Source organism: Neodiprion lecontei, chromosome 5 (genome assembly GCF_021901455.1).
Source record: "Neodiprion lecontei isolate iyNeoLeco1 chromosome 5, iyNeoLeco1.1, whole genome shotgun sequence".
NCBI classification, from domain to species: domain Eukaryota; kingdom Metazoa; phylum Arthropoda; class Insecta; order Hymenoptera; family Diprionidae; genus Neodiprion; species Neodiprion lecontei.
Genome location: NC_060264.1, coordinates 550824 through 567252, shown reverse-complemented (window position 1 = coordinate 567252; position 16429 = coordinate 550824). Strand labels below are relative to the sequence as shown.

Below are 16429 nucleotides of genomic sequence, written 5' to 3'. Positions count from 1 at the left end.
AGCTGCCACTCGCCCGGTTCCTTGGGCCCTTTGAAAGTTCAGTACCACTATTCGATCCAGTGTCTGTGGGTGTAATTTTTTTTTCATTTTCTTTCATTTTTATTTTCGCTCATTTTTTTTAGTTTCGCCTTCGTAATACACGGAACGCGGGAGACTATTCGCGGATATATCCCGCGGGAAATACATCCGGCGGTCCAATTAATGCCCAAGCCCGCGTGCACGAATCGGATTCTTGTTTTGTCGAACTCTGGTTCTCTTTCTCTCTCTCTCTCTCTCTCTCTCTCTCTCTCTCTCTCTCTCTCTCTCTCTCTCTCTCTCTCTCTCTCTCTCTCTCTCTCTCTCTCTCGGGTCTTGCAGAATCGCTATCGCGTTATACCGCCACGCCAAGTTGTACGGGGGGTTAAACCTGCGGGGTAAAATGGCGAATGAATACATAATGCCGAGCGGAGAAAATAGCGAGAAAGCGAAGAACCTATTCCGCGGAACGCATCGTGCAGAGAGCGGGCCCCGTATCACCTGGGGAGATATTCGGACAAAATTGCAGAGGCAGTCGAGGCGCGAAAAAAGTCTCGCAGTTTCCACACCCTCGAATTCGTTATACATCCGAATGTATGTTGAAGACGCATGCACGCGGGCAGATTCCAAAACGTAGGGTGCAATTGCACAGTGAAAGGTAAAAGTTTTTCACTAGTTTTCATTGTCAGTGCAGTTTCGGAAAATCCACTAGCAGACGATAGTGGGTATAGGTATGCACCAGCGGAGCAGTTTTCCGTGGTACCAATTACGTAACGGGCGTTTCGTAGCCCGGTTAAAACATCTGTTCAGCCGTGACATAATGGCCGTAATAATTCCTCTACGGGAATAAATTCTCGAATAATAATTCTCCGCGCCGCCGCGTATGTAGCTAACACACCTAACTAGGTATAATTTATCACCTTAACATTCGCACAGCGCGGCGTTGCGCGGCGCGGCGTGGCGCCGTTACGTTACGTTGCGTTACGTTATGTTACGTTACGTTACGTTTCGTTTCGTTTCGTTTCGTTTCGCCGCGCCTCCGCAGTCCGGCGGCCTCTCTCACCCCGCTCCGAATTAAGCTGCTTTATAAAAATGTAAAACGATTCACAAGCGAAGGAGGAACCGCTTTCGCCGAGGCGCCCGGTTCAACTCAAGAGCTCTGGGAAACTTGAGTCTGAGGTAGGAGGGGGTGGGAATACCAAATGTGATTGGGAGTTTTCATTGTTTCCTAGAGGGTGGGATACCGGGTATAAGGACAAGCAGGAGAGCGGACTTCGGAGCCACGGCCACGGCCAGGATCTCGAGGCGCTACCGAACGTGGCGCTACGGGGCAGGAAAGAAAAGGTTTACTTATGCAGGGGAATACACGCTCTGCTCAGGCATTTTTCACCCCCCGTATCCCACGTCTCTCACGCATACACATTCCATACCAGACACTCGGAATATGTGCTCGAGTTCTTATATATGTATATATATATATATATATATCTCGCTTATTCCTATCCCACTTCAGTGAATTCAAAAGCTCTAGAAATAGGGGTCGAACAATCTTCCGAATCAGAGATATAGTTTCGCAGTGGGTAAAAAATTTTCCCCAGATTCACCCGAACTCGTAGGATGAATTATTTGGGACATTAAGAGGTCGCTTAGAATCCAAATTTTCGATTTCTAGACTGCGGCCGACGTCAGGCGTAACGTCAATTGTAAGCCACGCATCGGATCGATGCGGGGCATGTAATCCGATTAAGTATTCACTTAGATAACAAGCCCGATACGTCATAACGGTCAAAACAGCACGTGTAATACAATTAATATTAATCAGTGCTGCAGGAGTGCACAGGCGAGGTAAACGGGGCAGGATGCGTGTGTACCTGGCGATTCTAATTAGTGATTAGGCCGGCGAACGCGAGGGGCTTGAGGGGTGGTCTATGAGGGCGCGCGGGGAAGAAGGGTGGAGCCGGTTGATGCGCGATAGCGAGAGCTCAGATCATATCTCACCCTTGGCTCAGAGGCGGGCGAGGAGGGCCCTTGAGCCCGATGGATCAAGCCGTGATTTCGAGGTCTGGCATGAGAAAGCGGCGGTGCCGTGACCGCTGGCTAACTTCCCGCACATCCTCCCCCCGCCGGTCTTCGATGATCGGTAGCAGCGTCACGCGGTGCGCGTTTCCGTTTCAATTACGCTCCCGGATCTGTGTCATTTTTGGCGAGAAAACAGAGAGAGCGAGAGAAAAAACAATTCCTACAAAGCCTCGATATTCTCGATCCCAAATTGACAGTAAAAAATGTCCAATTAACCCCCGGGAACCCCCTCTATTAGCGAGAGGAGCCGTCGCGCGAAGTAAGAAGCAATCGAGAAGGTTTAATCCCACTCGATTGCCTCCGGTCTCACCCAAGGTCATTCCAGCCCCCCCCCCCCCGCCTCTCCATCCCCCTGTTTCACTCCATCTTTTGTCCCCCTCGGCCTGGAGTAGCACGGGGACCTCGATTCGTCCCGGGTGAAGTCGGCGATTACAAAAGACGTACTCGATCTCGACCCGCAAATATTCTACAGCCAATTTAACATCACGTCACTTAATTACAGTCGCAGCAGTAGCTCGACTGTGATGCTGGTGCAGTGAATTTATAAGGTTCTTCATAATTTCACCGCGTGGTTACGGGTACTTCGAGCCTGACCGTAATCATACGACGAGTAATACGGTTCAGAAAAGCGGGCTGAAGAAAATCGCGGAGCGTTACTCTTCAGGCTTACACGTATTTTCCGCGAGCTTCCCCTTCCTCCCTTAACTCCTGTTTCTCTCTACGTGCTTGCACAGAGAAAGGCACTGAAATATTAAGCGCGCAATTACCAGAACCATTCAACGTCGTGCGTGCGTCCCTGGCTCCGAGCCTTATGCTCGGGGGGGCGGAGAGCCCTCGTCTTGCCCTCCGGCCCCCCCGCCCCCGACGCGAAGCCGACGGTCTTTCGGGCCGACGCGACGCGTGCATCGCGCGACGCGAAAAGGATCCGTACAGCGCGGAGGGAGACAAAAAATGTGAAAAGTGGAGGAAAAAAATACGGGGTGCAGAGAAAAAATTGAAACCGTGTATGCGCGAGGGATGAACTGCAAGAGAAGAAGTGGGAGAGGGTGGGGGGAGGGGGGGGGGGGGGGGTGGAGGTAGGGAACCAGTCAGCGGCTCTTATACCTATGTAACGCGAAAGATGAAAAGCCTTTCAGCGCGAGGCTTTTTACCGATTGTTTCCGGTGCCATCTGTCTACCCTTGATGCAGAGTGAAGCCAGCACCACTGCCAATCCATGCCGTAGGTGCAGAGTAGTCCGTGACGCACCTTGTGCCAGACTCTGAGCACCGTCTAGGTTCGCTCTTCACCAACACCTGCGCACGAATAGTTCGTTCGTTCGCCGTTAGGAACGGGGACCTACGATGACGCGGGACGAGAGGAGGAGAGAGGAAATGAAACGACTGCACGATTAAAGCACCCGTTGCACATGATCGCTCATACGCGACGTATACCTACGAGTATAAGCGTCGTTGTTCGCGCGACTGCATGCCTTCTGTTCTCAGTCCGGCACAAAGTGCTTTTTAAAAAACGGACTGATGCCTGTTTGAGCCACTCCGAGATAATGAAGGAAAAGTCTTTACAGTCAGCACCCTGGACTCAAGTTTCTCGCATCGTTTAGCGGAAAAGGCCATGGATCGATACGAATACCTCAGGGTAGATGATATACCGGCTTTTTTCACATTTTAATCAGTACCAGATGATCACATTCACTATGGGTCACATTCGTTAGGCATTGTCGGAAATTGTGGCCAGAAGTAGTACAAAGATGCCTTGATCTACGAAAACGCTAATTATTGAACATTGAAGCGAATCGTCGTCAAACAGCAAAACTTTTTTTCAGAAACTTGCTTAATACGTCCAATGATTTTAGTAATGAACCTGGAAATTGAAGATACTCGAAGGTACGTAAGTACAAATGGTGTACAGTCGCAACGTTGAATCGTGCGTCAACTCTAATTCCAATTCTCCTGGGTTTCACGACACAGCTGATCCTGTACGATTCACCGTTATTCGAAAACTTAGTTCGTCGAATATTCCGGGAACGATTTACGACCACAGAAGCGGACAGTTATTTCGCGACTCGGACCTGCGTGACCCAAAGGGCGGTCATGCCAACCCTGGATCCCTGATTCGCCCCCGCGGGTTTACGGCTGGGATATTCGGACAATAGTTAATCGAGCGGAACAGCGATAACGTTTAGTACGGCGTAAATAAAAGGGCACCCATAGAAAAACCCGGTCGCAAGATCGGCGGTACGGTGGGAAAAAGCCCGCCAAAAATCTCGACCGCCAGGAATTCTTCGACTGCACGCGCATCGGTTTTGTATCCACACCTGCAGACGGGGTTGAAATCGGCGATACGAACAAAGAATGAAGAAGAAAAGGTACGGAAGGTGCAATGGGAACTTTCCGCTCGGACGACTTTTGCGAAATCGTCGTGAACGATCGCCGGCCGCGTTTTATGTATATCGTAATCCTCCCCGATCGTTCCCCCGATCGTTTCGCGCGTTTTCCTTCTTATCCAAGAGCGCGGCGCGGGTCATTAATAATTGAAACAGTCAGCGGAAAATATGACTTTACGATCCGGATCCGCCGCAGCTACTAGGGCGGTAAAAAAAAAAAAAAAAATCCGGACACACGGAGAAGCAGTGAGGAAAGAAAGTCAGATCGAGCCACGAATTTCGGCCCGCAAGGCGGAGCGGAGTCGTAAACCGAGAGTTCGGAAGCGTGGACCTCGAAAAGTCCCGCAGCAGCCCGTTGATTCCTGACCGTGCTTCCGTTTCTCGTAGTAGAAGAGGAAGGAGATTCTCGAGCCCTTGAAGCGGCGGGCCGGTTGGAAACGCCTCGCGTAGCCGTCACAAAACCCACTTGTTACTGCAACTAGGAGAGCTGAGAAGCTCGCTGCGTCCAACACCTGCCACCTTCTATTCAGCCGGAATAATTATACACGTATACGTATAGAAACGCTCCGCTAAACTGGCTGCACTGGTGTATTACGCGGAAGGAGCGAGTATCGCGTGCGCCGCGCGTAGGTGTGGAACATTATTCAGACCGCCGGGGGTTGGGCTGGAAACGGGGGTTGCATCACGTCTCGGGTAACGAGCTGCCGGCTCCCCAGGGTGTTCAGCTCCTCTCCGTTCTCATCCTGGGTCTCCGCCGGCTTCCCTCATCCTCATCCTCATCCTCATCCTCACCCTCGTCCCCGCCCCTCTGAGACCCGTTTTATTTTCTCAACGAGTGAAAAAGATATCCACCTTACACGGCTCTCGGTATCTTGAATGGCTCGGCGATATCATCGGAGGTCCGGGAGTGGGGGGAGCTAAGGGTAGGAAATGCCGAGGCTCCTTCTCTTCCAACGGTGGTACGATTTGTTTTCATTCAACTTTAGAGACAACCGCGCTCTGGGAGTCACCGCAAAACTTTTAGCGAAAGAATAGCGAGAGATGCGTTATCTTTGATCCGCCCCAGTAAATCGTTCGAACGTTCACCGAAGCCAACAAAATATACGATGGTTCATTTATTCGATCCACACTGTCTTCCCGGCAACGTCTCCCGGTTGCTCTGGCTGGGAAATTACGAGCTTTTGAAATTTTCGTACCATAAACAAAATCGCACAAAGATTGAATTCGACCCACTCAAACGTTTCCCAATTCGTCTTGACGGTTCCGTTCTTCAATCCGAACACGAGAAATCCCCACTCTTCGTTTCTCCGTTAAAGCACGATAAGCTAGATAAGCTTTCACGATAGGACGACTGACCTGCAGGCGCGGGCGCAGGATGAAAGCTCCCGAGCTTTCAGGGAGGCGACGTTTGACGCGCACTGCGGTGCTCAAAGAGCGGAGTGCAAGATTCATCCCTCATCGGCGCCGGGAGAGCCCGGCTAAATTCTATGCATTTTATACGCGGGCCGCGTCATTCATACTGCAGCTTCAGTGTTTTCTGAAACGGGATTCGCCTCGCCACCCCCACCTCCGAGCTTCGGAGCCGCTCGGAGCATAGACACCCTTGTGGACACAGCGGACCGAATGGGGGCTCCCGTCGTGTCGGCGACGATGTGACCGGGACGGGCTGTTTGCTCGGCGTAAGTGGCGGCCAGTGTCCTTCGTCGACCACCCCCGCCCCCGCATCACCTCCGACACGCGGCCGCGAGACTAGGGAGAAGAACTTTTCCGATCCCGAGTTTTAACCCCCGCTGCAGACACCGGAATCACGCTCACTGCGGGTCTCGTTTTATTCCCTTTTTTGGCAAAACTCGATTCGATCAGCCAGCTGAGGTAGCGCCTATCTCCCGGATTTCATTCGATCTTAGATTCCGAATTTTTACAGTTTTTGTTAGAATTTTTACCATGCGGATTATGCTGCAGTACATGTTTCATTTCAATTACTTCAAGCTGTGCTCCAAAAACATTTCTTCATACGGTGTAAATTAGGCTGGGACTTGAAAAGGTCAGTTTTGAAGTTCGACCCGCACGCCCTCTAAATCGGCTCCGCATAATTCAAAAGTAATTCTATGATTTTTTTTGGTTTTTTATCTCAACTCTCATCCGTGCCCCAAAGTTGGTTTGGTTGGTGTTATACTGTTGGTATAAAATTAGCGGTGTTAAAGTTGACTGAACGTGGCCGGTGTGAACTATTATAGGACAATTTTAGTGGTTAATTCAGAACTTGAACGTCAGATAGTATGAGATTGACATAAAAAATGTTCTAACAGAAGTCCGCACTGCGATAGACTCACAGTGTATCCTATCTTACGACTTCGAGCAGGATCGCAATTGTTTCCAGCTCATTTCATAAATAGACAGAAAGTTACAGGAGAACGAGAAACTACTTGGTTACAGAAAAATCTCGCCGAGCTTTATTCGCAACTCGGTTGATTCGTGAATGGCGAAAGGGCGAGAGGGAGCGAGAATCGCCGCTTAGCGAGAAAGAAAAAAGAAGAGAGATGAAGAAGAACCCCGCTACTTTTTTCTGTGTCACCGAGCACCGAACACAAGTGATCCAGGATATTTGAAAAGAAACTTTTTACTCCGTCTCGAGGCTCGGTCGAAGGCTGCGCCCCTTATATTCTTACACGTAATACAAGTGCGACAAATTAGTTGAATATAATTCTCGCCCCGGTTCCCGGAAGCTGTTGCTGCCCTGCCGAGTTGTATCAGTGAGCTTCAAGATGTCGAAGAAGTCGACTCGCACCCTGCGACCCAACGAACCGTTACAACTGCGGAAAAATCCCGTTACAGAGAGAAGCTCGGCGGCTGATCTTCCGCTGAAAACTAGCATCAGCCGGAGGCTGAAGAGGGGAGGTGGAGATCAAAAAGAGATAATCCGGAGCGTCGGGGGGCGGCTTAGCTCAAGGGACGAGTAGTTTAATTTAGAGGGAGATTGACTTGGCCTAATTTCTTCCTCGAGGAGACGGAGCGGGACGACCGAGTGCCGGGGTAATACCGCTACGGGACTACGGTGAACTTTCGTGAAGAAAATGTGCTAGCCGCAAAGTTCATTGAAATGTCATCCGCGGAATCGAGGAGAAGCTCTGTAGGGGCTGAAGAGTGGAAGGCGGCGAACCGGAATCGCTTTGTTACAGTGCTTCCGGGCCGGCGGAAACGGCGCAATGCGCTTCCGACGCGGCGGAAAGTAGCGACAGCCATTACTCGGACTTTACCGTCGTTCCCCATATCCGCGGACATCGGAGCTTGACGCTTTGTTTATCGTCCTGACGTCCCGTAGCCCGAGACACTCAGCTTTTCCTTACATCAGGAAAAAAAGACGCCGTAACGGAGTGAATTTCATAAATAGGATATTTTGGTTAACGATGACGATGAGTGGAGAAAAAGTCCGCCCCCCCGTAAGAAGGAATAACAAAAAGAATTGACTGTCATTTCGAGGTGAATATGCATGATTAGGGTGGTCCTTGTTTGCGGTGTTGAAGAATTTTTTCCACCCCACTCCCTCAAATCAACTTCAAATAATTAAAAAACAATTGCACTTGTTTTTACAGATTTTTCATCTCAATTCTAAGACATGTCGCTTTGTGATTGAAGTTTCTCATGGAAATAGCATGGGAAAAACGTTTTTCTCATGTTATTCGCATGAAAAAATCAGGCAATGGTTTACGAATTATTTGAAGTTGATTTGGGGAATGGGGCGGAAAAAATTCGTCAACATCCAAAATAAGGATCACCGTAATGCACGATCCATCTCGCGAAATGCATCGCACACACTTTTGGCCTGCAATGGCGTTTCCGCAACGCAGGGATGCGGCACTGAAACAAGCAGTGAATACGACCAAAACGAGCTTGCACATCGCCGTTCCGCTTTTCCGAGAGCGTTGCTTCGGTTCACGCACGGAGTTCCGGTGCAGCAGCAGCAGCAGCAGGATGGACGGGTGCCGTGCGATGTTTTGCCATTTTATGAAAATTGCAGCCCCGCGTTTTGTTTGCTCGATATACGTATAGACCCATGGTTGCATGCCTGTGTATTAAATCTACGGGAAAACCGCGGTGTTCCGGTTCCCGGTTTACACGCTGCCGGAATTAAAGCGCTATTTAGACACCGTGCAGTAGCACAAACACGCATATCGCGTTCGGCTGTTGGGTTTGCGGAAAATACAAACAGGCGTTGATGCATTTCCTGATTAGCCATTTCGGCCGCGCGTATAATCGCGTATAATATATTTAGCAAGCGGTAAAATCGAAACAAAGATAGATGTTAATCATCGTCAGTGAGCGCGGTCTTCGACCAAGTTCTTTTCGTTTCTTCCACCCGTTTTTCAACCTCCGCTTCCAATCATCCGCTGTGGCGGATATGTACTATACTGTACATAGTATACGTGTTCATGTACTGTGCGGAGAAGAAAGGGTGAAAATTGAAGGGTTGCGGGCGGGGTTGTGAAAAAAGTTGAGGTGGCCGAGGAGCTTTAGGTATGGACAGACAACGCGGATTCGGGGAAGTTTGGAAGGGGTTCGGAGCTGACTGCAGGTATTCCGGGTACAATTAAAATTAGCGCAATTCATTCGCTCGACGGTAATTTTCGCGTGCCTGGCATTTATATTATTAAACTACGCAAATTTCGCACAACTATATACCGGAGCTATGTACATAGATATATGTATATATACATATATATTGTAAATCGGCGTGTACGCGAAAGGGAAGAAAATTATTTCCCATTTTGACAGTGAATTCGGTTAATTGCGCTTATTATATATGTACCTGCGCTTCGCATTGTGGAAGAACAGCGGATGGCTCGACGACGTGCAAAACTCCGTTTGAATTCATCGTTAAACCTTTTTTTCAGTTCATAATTCTTTCTCGGTGTTGCTCGGCAAAAGCGGTGAAGCGAAAAAAAACCGAGTAGGTACAAATGGTACGAATAATAATAACGATAAACTCTCTTTTCTAGTTTCCTTTACCCGTCTCTCTTTTTCTATCTCTCTCTTTCGAGAATTTCTAATTATCGAATAAAAATTGAACGTACCTTCGGATGTGCTCTCCTTGGAAACGCCACCTTTGGGTCGATCTGGAACAGAGAAATAAAAGAGAAAGGATTAGACTCGTTACCCCGAGTTTATCAGGGACGTGATTCTCTGGGGTGGGGGTAAGAAAATAGAATCCCTAATTGATAGAAGGACCGAAATATCGAATTTTCACACACTCGAAAATTTTGTTGGTAGAATTTAAAAATGTGGCAAGTTCAAGTACAGAAAATTGAAAACACAGCAAGTCGAAGTACAGAAAGACAAGGTATAGAAGGGTGACAATATCAAACAGCAACATCGAGAATCTGTATACGATTCTACATATATTAGCGAAGGGGATTCTGGCCATTCTACAGTTTGGCATTCTATGTTTTGACCTTTCTAATCTTCTACTTCTCCATACTTCGACTACTTCAACATTTTTAAATTCTATCTATATTAAGTTTTCGCTGTTTTAAAAATTCGATATCGTGGGTTTTTTTCAATCTCTGCAGCATGAAACTGGCCGTGTTTCAGAATCCCGCGTGAATTTACCGAGCCGAGCCGAGCGAGCTGCAGGCGGTAATGATATCAATAAACAAACGGCATTCGGGGGGATACGAAGCAAGGCTAATCAGCATAAATGGTTTGTTTCGAGCGTAGCTGCGTAGGTACAGGTGGTTAAACGCGAGTTACGCTGTTTGCGCAAAGCGTTTAGTTCTACACCCCCCCCCCCCCCCCCCCCCCCCCGCTGTGCCAATTTGTTTACCGGCGATATTAAGCCATGGGTAAAAACAGTTGAAATTTTTATCCGCGTAGTACACATGTATTATAGCAGCGGTGAAAATTGGAAGATAATGTAATAGAATCGGCGCTAGTTTCGGCCAAGCTAAAACCGGAATTTGAGGGAAGATCGTATCGATCCGGTAGGAAGAAGCGGGGAAATTCATATCCTCGTAAATGTTAATGAAAGCTGCGGGGGCGGTATAACTCTCGAGCAATCTCTGTTATCAATCAAAAGCCGCGTGGCGTTTCCGGCGCAGGGCTGAACGAGGGCGCAGAGGAAGAGTGTGACGGGTGAATTTAGCATAACACGCGGGTGAGAGAAAGCTCGATTTTCATACGTCTCGCCGGGTACGCGCGGCAATTTTCCGTTCTCGCATCGCGCTTTTACACCCTCGTCAAATCATTCCGCAACAATTTTCCGAAACCCGTGCAGTTCGAAGCTCTGACCGACGACTGACCGCCGTTTTGTTGTTGAATCGAGTCGTTCCGCATGCCGCAGCCGCAGCGTTCTCGAAATAGGAAAAATTCTCCGTTTATACCGACGAAGACGCGTCTCGCGCAAAATTCGAGAATAGTGGTGCAAGGAAAAAGGGATTATGCGCACCCTTGAAACGGCAAAGGAACGGCAATTCCGGGCCGAGATTGAAGTCGGGAAGTGTGTGCAGCCGGAACTTGAAAGCGTTCCGTTCTCTTCCGCGCACTTAACTTGAGATTGTGTGCATGCAGTCTATGAGTGTGCTTTTTTATTTTCTTCGTCTTCTTTCAGTCTCGTTTCTTTTCCTCCGTTTCACATTTTCGAACCGATTGAGCGTGGCAAACAGCGCGGCTACAGGGCGCTATGCAAATCCGGGCTGCATCGGTGATTCTGAACTGGAAAAGACAGCCGGGCGAAAGGCGAATATTCGCGACGAGTACGCAGGATGCCGGACAGTTCCTGCTCTGCGTCGTATTCTCTCTTCGCCTCTTTCGCTACGTCCAGTCTCGTTACATATGCAAAAGAGACACGCGTGCCAGACTGAAGCTCATGCAGGTATTCGCTCCTCGCAGCTGTGAACTTTGCTCGAGTTTATCCGTATACAAGATTCAGCACCAAGTGCCGAATGGTTGGTTTATGGTATATATGCTATGTGCTTTGGACTTTTCGAACGGAAAACGCGAGGGCTTTGAAACTGCAGCTATACCTAACATGTGTGTGTAAGCTGCGCGGTTTAAATTCGTTCAACGACGCGAATGTCCGTGCAGAAAGTTGGAAGATCACCGATTCCGGAAATCGGTATGCAACGACTTGCGAGTATTTTCGTATTACTTGAGATCGGAGGTTTAAGTCAATCGAGTGGTTTGATCCCGATCACTGCTGAAGCTATTTTCTTCAACAGCGTCGAGACGTCGATGACGACTGCAGTCGGTGAGTTTCAAGTGTCTTGTATGTTTATGAGAAATTCCATGCAAAATCGACCGAATTAATCCATTGCCAGTATCGTGAATGTTTATATAAATAATCACCTATGAAAAGTTTCATTATACAGAAAGTTAAACATGACGAGAGTAAATTTGGCATGGAATGCCCCTGAATATATACTTAGTAGAAATGACAAAATTCGCAGTAAAATTCCGGTAAACATCGAGAGAACGAATCGTGTTTGAGATGGGACTTTGAGGTTGATCAGCGATTCGTCCAGGTGACAACACCCCGACCGTCAAGATGCAGGCATTCGTGACTCGTGAGTTCCACGCGAGGTGAAACTCGCGTCACGTTGCCATTCGGCTTTAACGCTACAGCAATGTTGGAGAGGAATAGGGTATAGTTAGCGACGGGGATGCAGAGGAAGCGAGCGAACCGGGTGCGGACTATGGTTGAAAGGCATTCCCAGCACCATAGAATCTCTGATATTGCTTTTTAAATTAATGCACCTCGTTTCCCGACGCTTTTAAACACGGCACCTTGTTCAGAGAACCGCAGCAGCCCGGCAACCTTAATTCCCGTCAAATCCCCGGGACGAACACGCGGCTCTTGTCTAGATTAGATGGTCCCGAAGTACATGCAGATACGTAAACCGGATGTTTCGCTATCGCCGCGATATCTCGCTGCGCTCTCCATGCGAGTACCTGCTCTGTGTACCTAAGGTTTGGTCTGAGAGACCGGAAGCCGAGCTTTTCTCTCTCCCCAAGACGACCAAGTTCGCGCAAATTCGGGCCACCTTACTTTTTATTCACTTCGTTCGCTTCTTTTCCTCCTCTCTCCTGTAATACTCTCGGTGGGAAAACTTTTTTAATTGCTTTTCGATAGATTGTTCTTTCGCTCGGTTCAAGTTTCCTTAATTTCTTTTTTTTTCTCCCTCTACCTTTCTCGTTCCTGAAATGCGAAAGTCTTGGGGCAAGAGTGGAGATTGAATAATTGATCGTCGGAAATATGATATTTTATTATACATATACGTGTATATATATATACATATTAGGGCGATCCGTTTTCAATATAAATTGATATAAATTTTCAATATTTGGAAACCTAAAAAAAAGCGCTTTTCTCAACCACCCTAACACACATATATTAGATATAATATATAATTTAGTTTGAGCTGTGAAGGAATTGTTATTGAATTTTGAAACCGCAATTCGTCCAAAGTTATCCGTGTTTGAACCAACGGGCTGCAAATACGCCGGTTAATTCGTCTGGCAAATTGAACGCAAATATAAGCGATTCTGTAGGTAATATGTTCGGCGTGTGCAGTGATTTCGGAATTATTCGTGCCCTTTTTGTTGTTTTTACTTTATTTTTCACCTGAAATCCTCTGTGATTCGTTTCGATTCACGGAGTGACCCAAATAAAAATAATAAAAATATTTAAAAAAAATCGCTATCGACGCCGCAGCTTGTATTTCCATATCTGGACTGTATTATTATTGGTCACGAAAGTATTTCATCTCGCGATTCCTATACACACCGACTCTACTGTGAAATATACATACGTGTATAACGACACACTGGCGGATTAACGGAGGGCGGAAAGAGGTGGGAGTTCGTGTAATTAAAACTCGAATCCCCGTGTCGTCTGTTCATAAGCCACTATACCCGTAGCTTAGCATTTTGAAACAAATACAAATTAACATATATTCAATATACGAGAAACCGCGTGGCCAATTTTAGCCATCTTTTTTCCCGCAGGAAAATTTTCGCGTATCTATAACCGATTCTCCAGAGGGATTATAAGCCGCGATTTAGAAAGCCGGCACACGCGAACGGTCCAACGATTCTCCCGCCTCGCAAGCCACGGGCAGATTGCTCCAAGTATCCCGGAAGCTGAATTCCGGGAGCGTATTTCGCGTGCCAAAAATCGCTTTTCAAGACGGGATGAACCGGCCCGCGGAATTGGACGCGAAGAATCGGAGGATCGCAGACCGTTCGATGGTCGTGCGGATTTAATTGCAAATTTTACGCTGCGGAGCTTCGTTTTTTCTATACAGCAATAAAAAATCCATTACAAATTACTAATTAATCTCAGAATCGTTTCGCTCTAGAGGTGATGGTCACTGCCCGGATCTTTATTTTGATCGTAAAGAACGATCCGCACTCCGCGTGTAAGCTTACGTTACGGGCTTGCTGACGCTTTCGGATATAAAAATGAGCCGGTATAATAGGAGGAAGAGGACATCTGCGCGGGAATTAGATGATAAAATAACGGGTTATCGTAATTCTCAGTTTGCGGAAGAACATTTCGCGTATACGCAACAATTTGTGACAATATTTGGAAGCGCGATAGCGGCCGATTAAAAGCGTCGATTCGTACTGCCGGACACGAGGAGACGTGTGGGATTCGTTCTGTACACACAGAGCAAAAGCCCCGCGGCATGATGGCCAATAGAGTCGTGTACACACCCGGAGAGGTTGGTCAGTTATATGGCCGAAGAACTGAGCGATAGCTTTTAATATTCGTAAATATACCAGCTGCGCGCCACGCCGGCTATGATATGCGGCAAGGCAAAGAGGGACGAGTTAACTCTGGAAATTTACTCTTATTCGAGTCGAGCTCAGCGTTGTTGGGCAAAAAAAAAACATACCGTTTTCCATACAGCGATATGACGATGATGTTTAATCTAATTATTCATGCTTTCTTTGACAAGGAGAGAATAGAAAAAGACAGTCGAAATGCGATGATTATGTTGATAAAATAAAATAGAATTACCAGTTTAATCAACGACACGGTCTTTATTGAACGCAAGATGATATATGGTTTCGTTGTGACGAAGAAATTTTCCTAGATTATGCATCAATCTTTCCAAGCGACGAACTGGAGGAAGGTATCGCGTTAGCAACTGATTCGATTTTCTTGGATCAGTCGCAATGTTGTATATGGGCACATTTGGTGGGCATAAATCGTTAATCAAATCTGTCGGATCATTTCTAAAAAACATACCATCGTCTATGTTGCTGCTTGACAACAATAAAAATAGTAACAATCGATAAGTCCCTTCATCCAACAATAAGTAAATTTAATCGCGGTACCTAGTGAACCGAAATATATACCAACAGGAACAGCAACAATTTGGTGTGTCGAAGTGATCCCATTTCATTGTTCAACAATGTTCTTTTCCCCAGTCGCTGAACAAGGAGAGCGGGTTAAATTTAATAGAGAGTCCGAGTGTCGGGATTGTGTGTCGGTGACAGCTAACGTCAAAAGCATTCGGCGCCAGCAGCCTGCAATATTCGAAGGCGCGCATCGCCTGGCTTTGCTAGACGTCGCGTATTATAGCTGTACAGTGTACACGTATACGTACGATACCTATATGGGACAAATCCACTTCTCGCAGAATCGAAGCGAAGAGAAGTTCGTACACGTACAGTGCCGTGTAAGAGCCAGATTGAAAGCAGTTTTACGCGAGATATTCGAGTTTTGACTCGAGGAGATTTCGCGCGTCGATCCCTGATCTGAGTTTGATTTTTTTTAAGGAGACCTCTTTTCATCCACCCGTTCGACTCATCGGCTGACTGAATTGGCTCCTGTAACGCAAAGATTCGAGAGGGTGAAAATCAGTGATCGTCATCTTTGGAACCATGCAGAGGAGGAATATCATGGATGAAAACAGGAAGCAGCTGTCCCGCTGCTGCTGACGTTGCGAACTCTTTGGCGAGAAACCGGAAAAGATAGTCGTATCTAATCCGGCGTTATTACAGATCCAGGAACTGCATTCTCCCTACGGAATAATGCGGGATGATTATTCCTTTTTTTATCTGCACTTCTTTCAAACTCGATGCGATGAGTTTCGCCGGCAAAATTCCCGCGATTAGACTTCGGTCTGGTGAAGCCGTTTGTCGCTGACACTTTGACATGGGGTGCGAGACGAGAGTGCACGGCGAGATGAGGGGAGAGAGAGAGAGAGAGAGGAGAGGGCGACAAGGCGGACATCGCAGGGCCGAGACTGCTGCGTCGGGCAGTTATGAGTTCCCGTAATTGTTTTGTCGCGCTTCGGGCGTCGTTGTCCAGTTTCTGCTGCAGAGAACGGGCAGTCAGACATTGCAGCGGCTAGTTGGCTAGTTACCCTTTCCGAGTTTGTGCAAACAGCGCGTGGACTTCGCCTACCGGATGCCAATTCGCCGGGGTAAATGAGCCGCCCCTAGGGATCGAGACGGCAAAGCGCTGGTGTGTTTGCACAATTTCACCGCGGAAGCACTGCAGCTGCAACGAAGGAAAAGAATCGGTTGCATCGTCCAAGTCGCGGCGAAACGAGAAATTTAGCGATCGTTTAATTGAATCATTGCGAATGTTTAGCAGTCACACTACAGAAGAGTTCTCGGTACTGATTGCTGTACCGGCAGAGTCACGGAAACTTGTCCAAGGCACGAAGCCTTTTCGAGAATGTTCGTGGATGGCGGATATCACGGCTCTGATTGACTTTATCGATCCTTCGGAATTTTGCCGAGTAAGGGTTGAAACTATGGTGAGTCGGAGAAAATTGCCAGAAGGGTGGGGCGTCAAAATTATCATACGATCGATAACATCGGTTAACTAAGCGATCCGATGATCAATAAAGTCAACAAGAATGGGGATATCCCCGACCCTCTAACGTTATCGAAAAAAGGTTCGTCTTGGCTGAGTGTCGGTAACTGTGTCGGTGCAGGA

General features: G+C 47.7%; 1 protein-coding gene across 15 annotated transcripts in view; it reads right to left on the bottom strand.

The window, feature by feature from the left end:
• LOC107222160 (RNA-binding protein Musashi homolog Rbp6) overlaps positions 1-16429 on the bottom strand; it is a 411438-nt gene that overhangs the window by 171827 nt on the left and 223182 nt on the right. For all 15 annotated transcript variants that reach the window (XR_006904484.1, XR_006904485.1, XM_015661398.2 and 12 more), the window contains one exon: positions 9549-9590. Coding sequence is in view for 13 of the 15 variants with exons in the window: in XM_015661398.2 (XP_015516884.2) it covers positions 9549-9590 (42 nt within the window). In the remaining 2 variants the exon portion in view is untranslated. The remainder of the gene's footprint in view (positions 1-9548; positions 9591-16429) is intronic.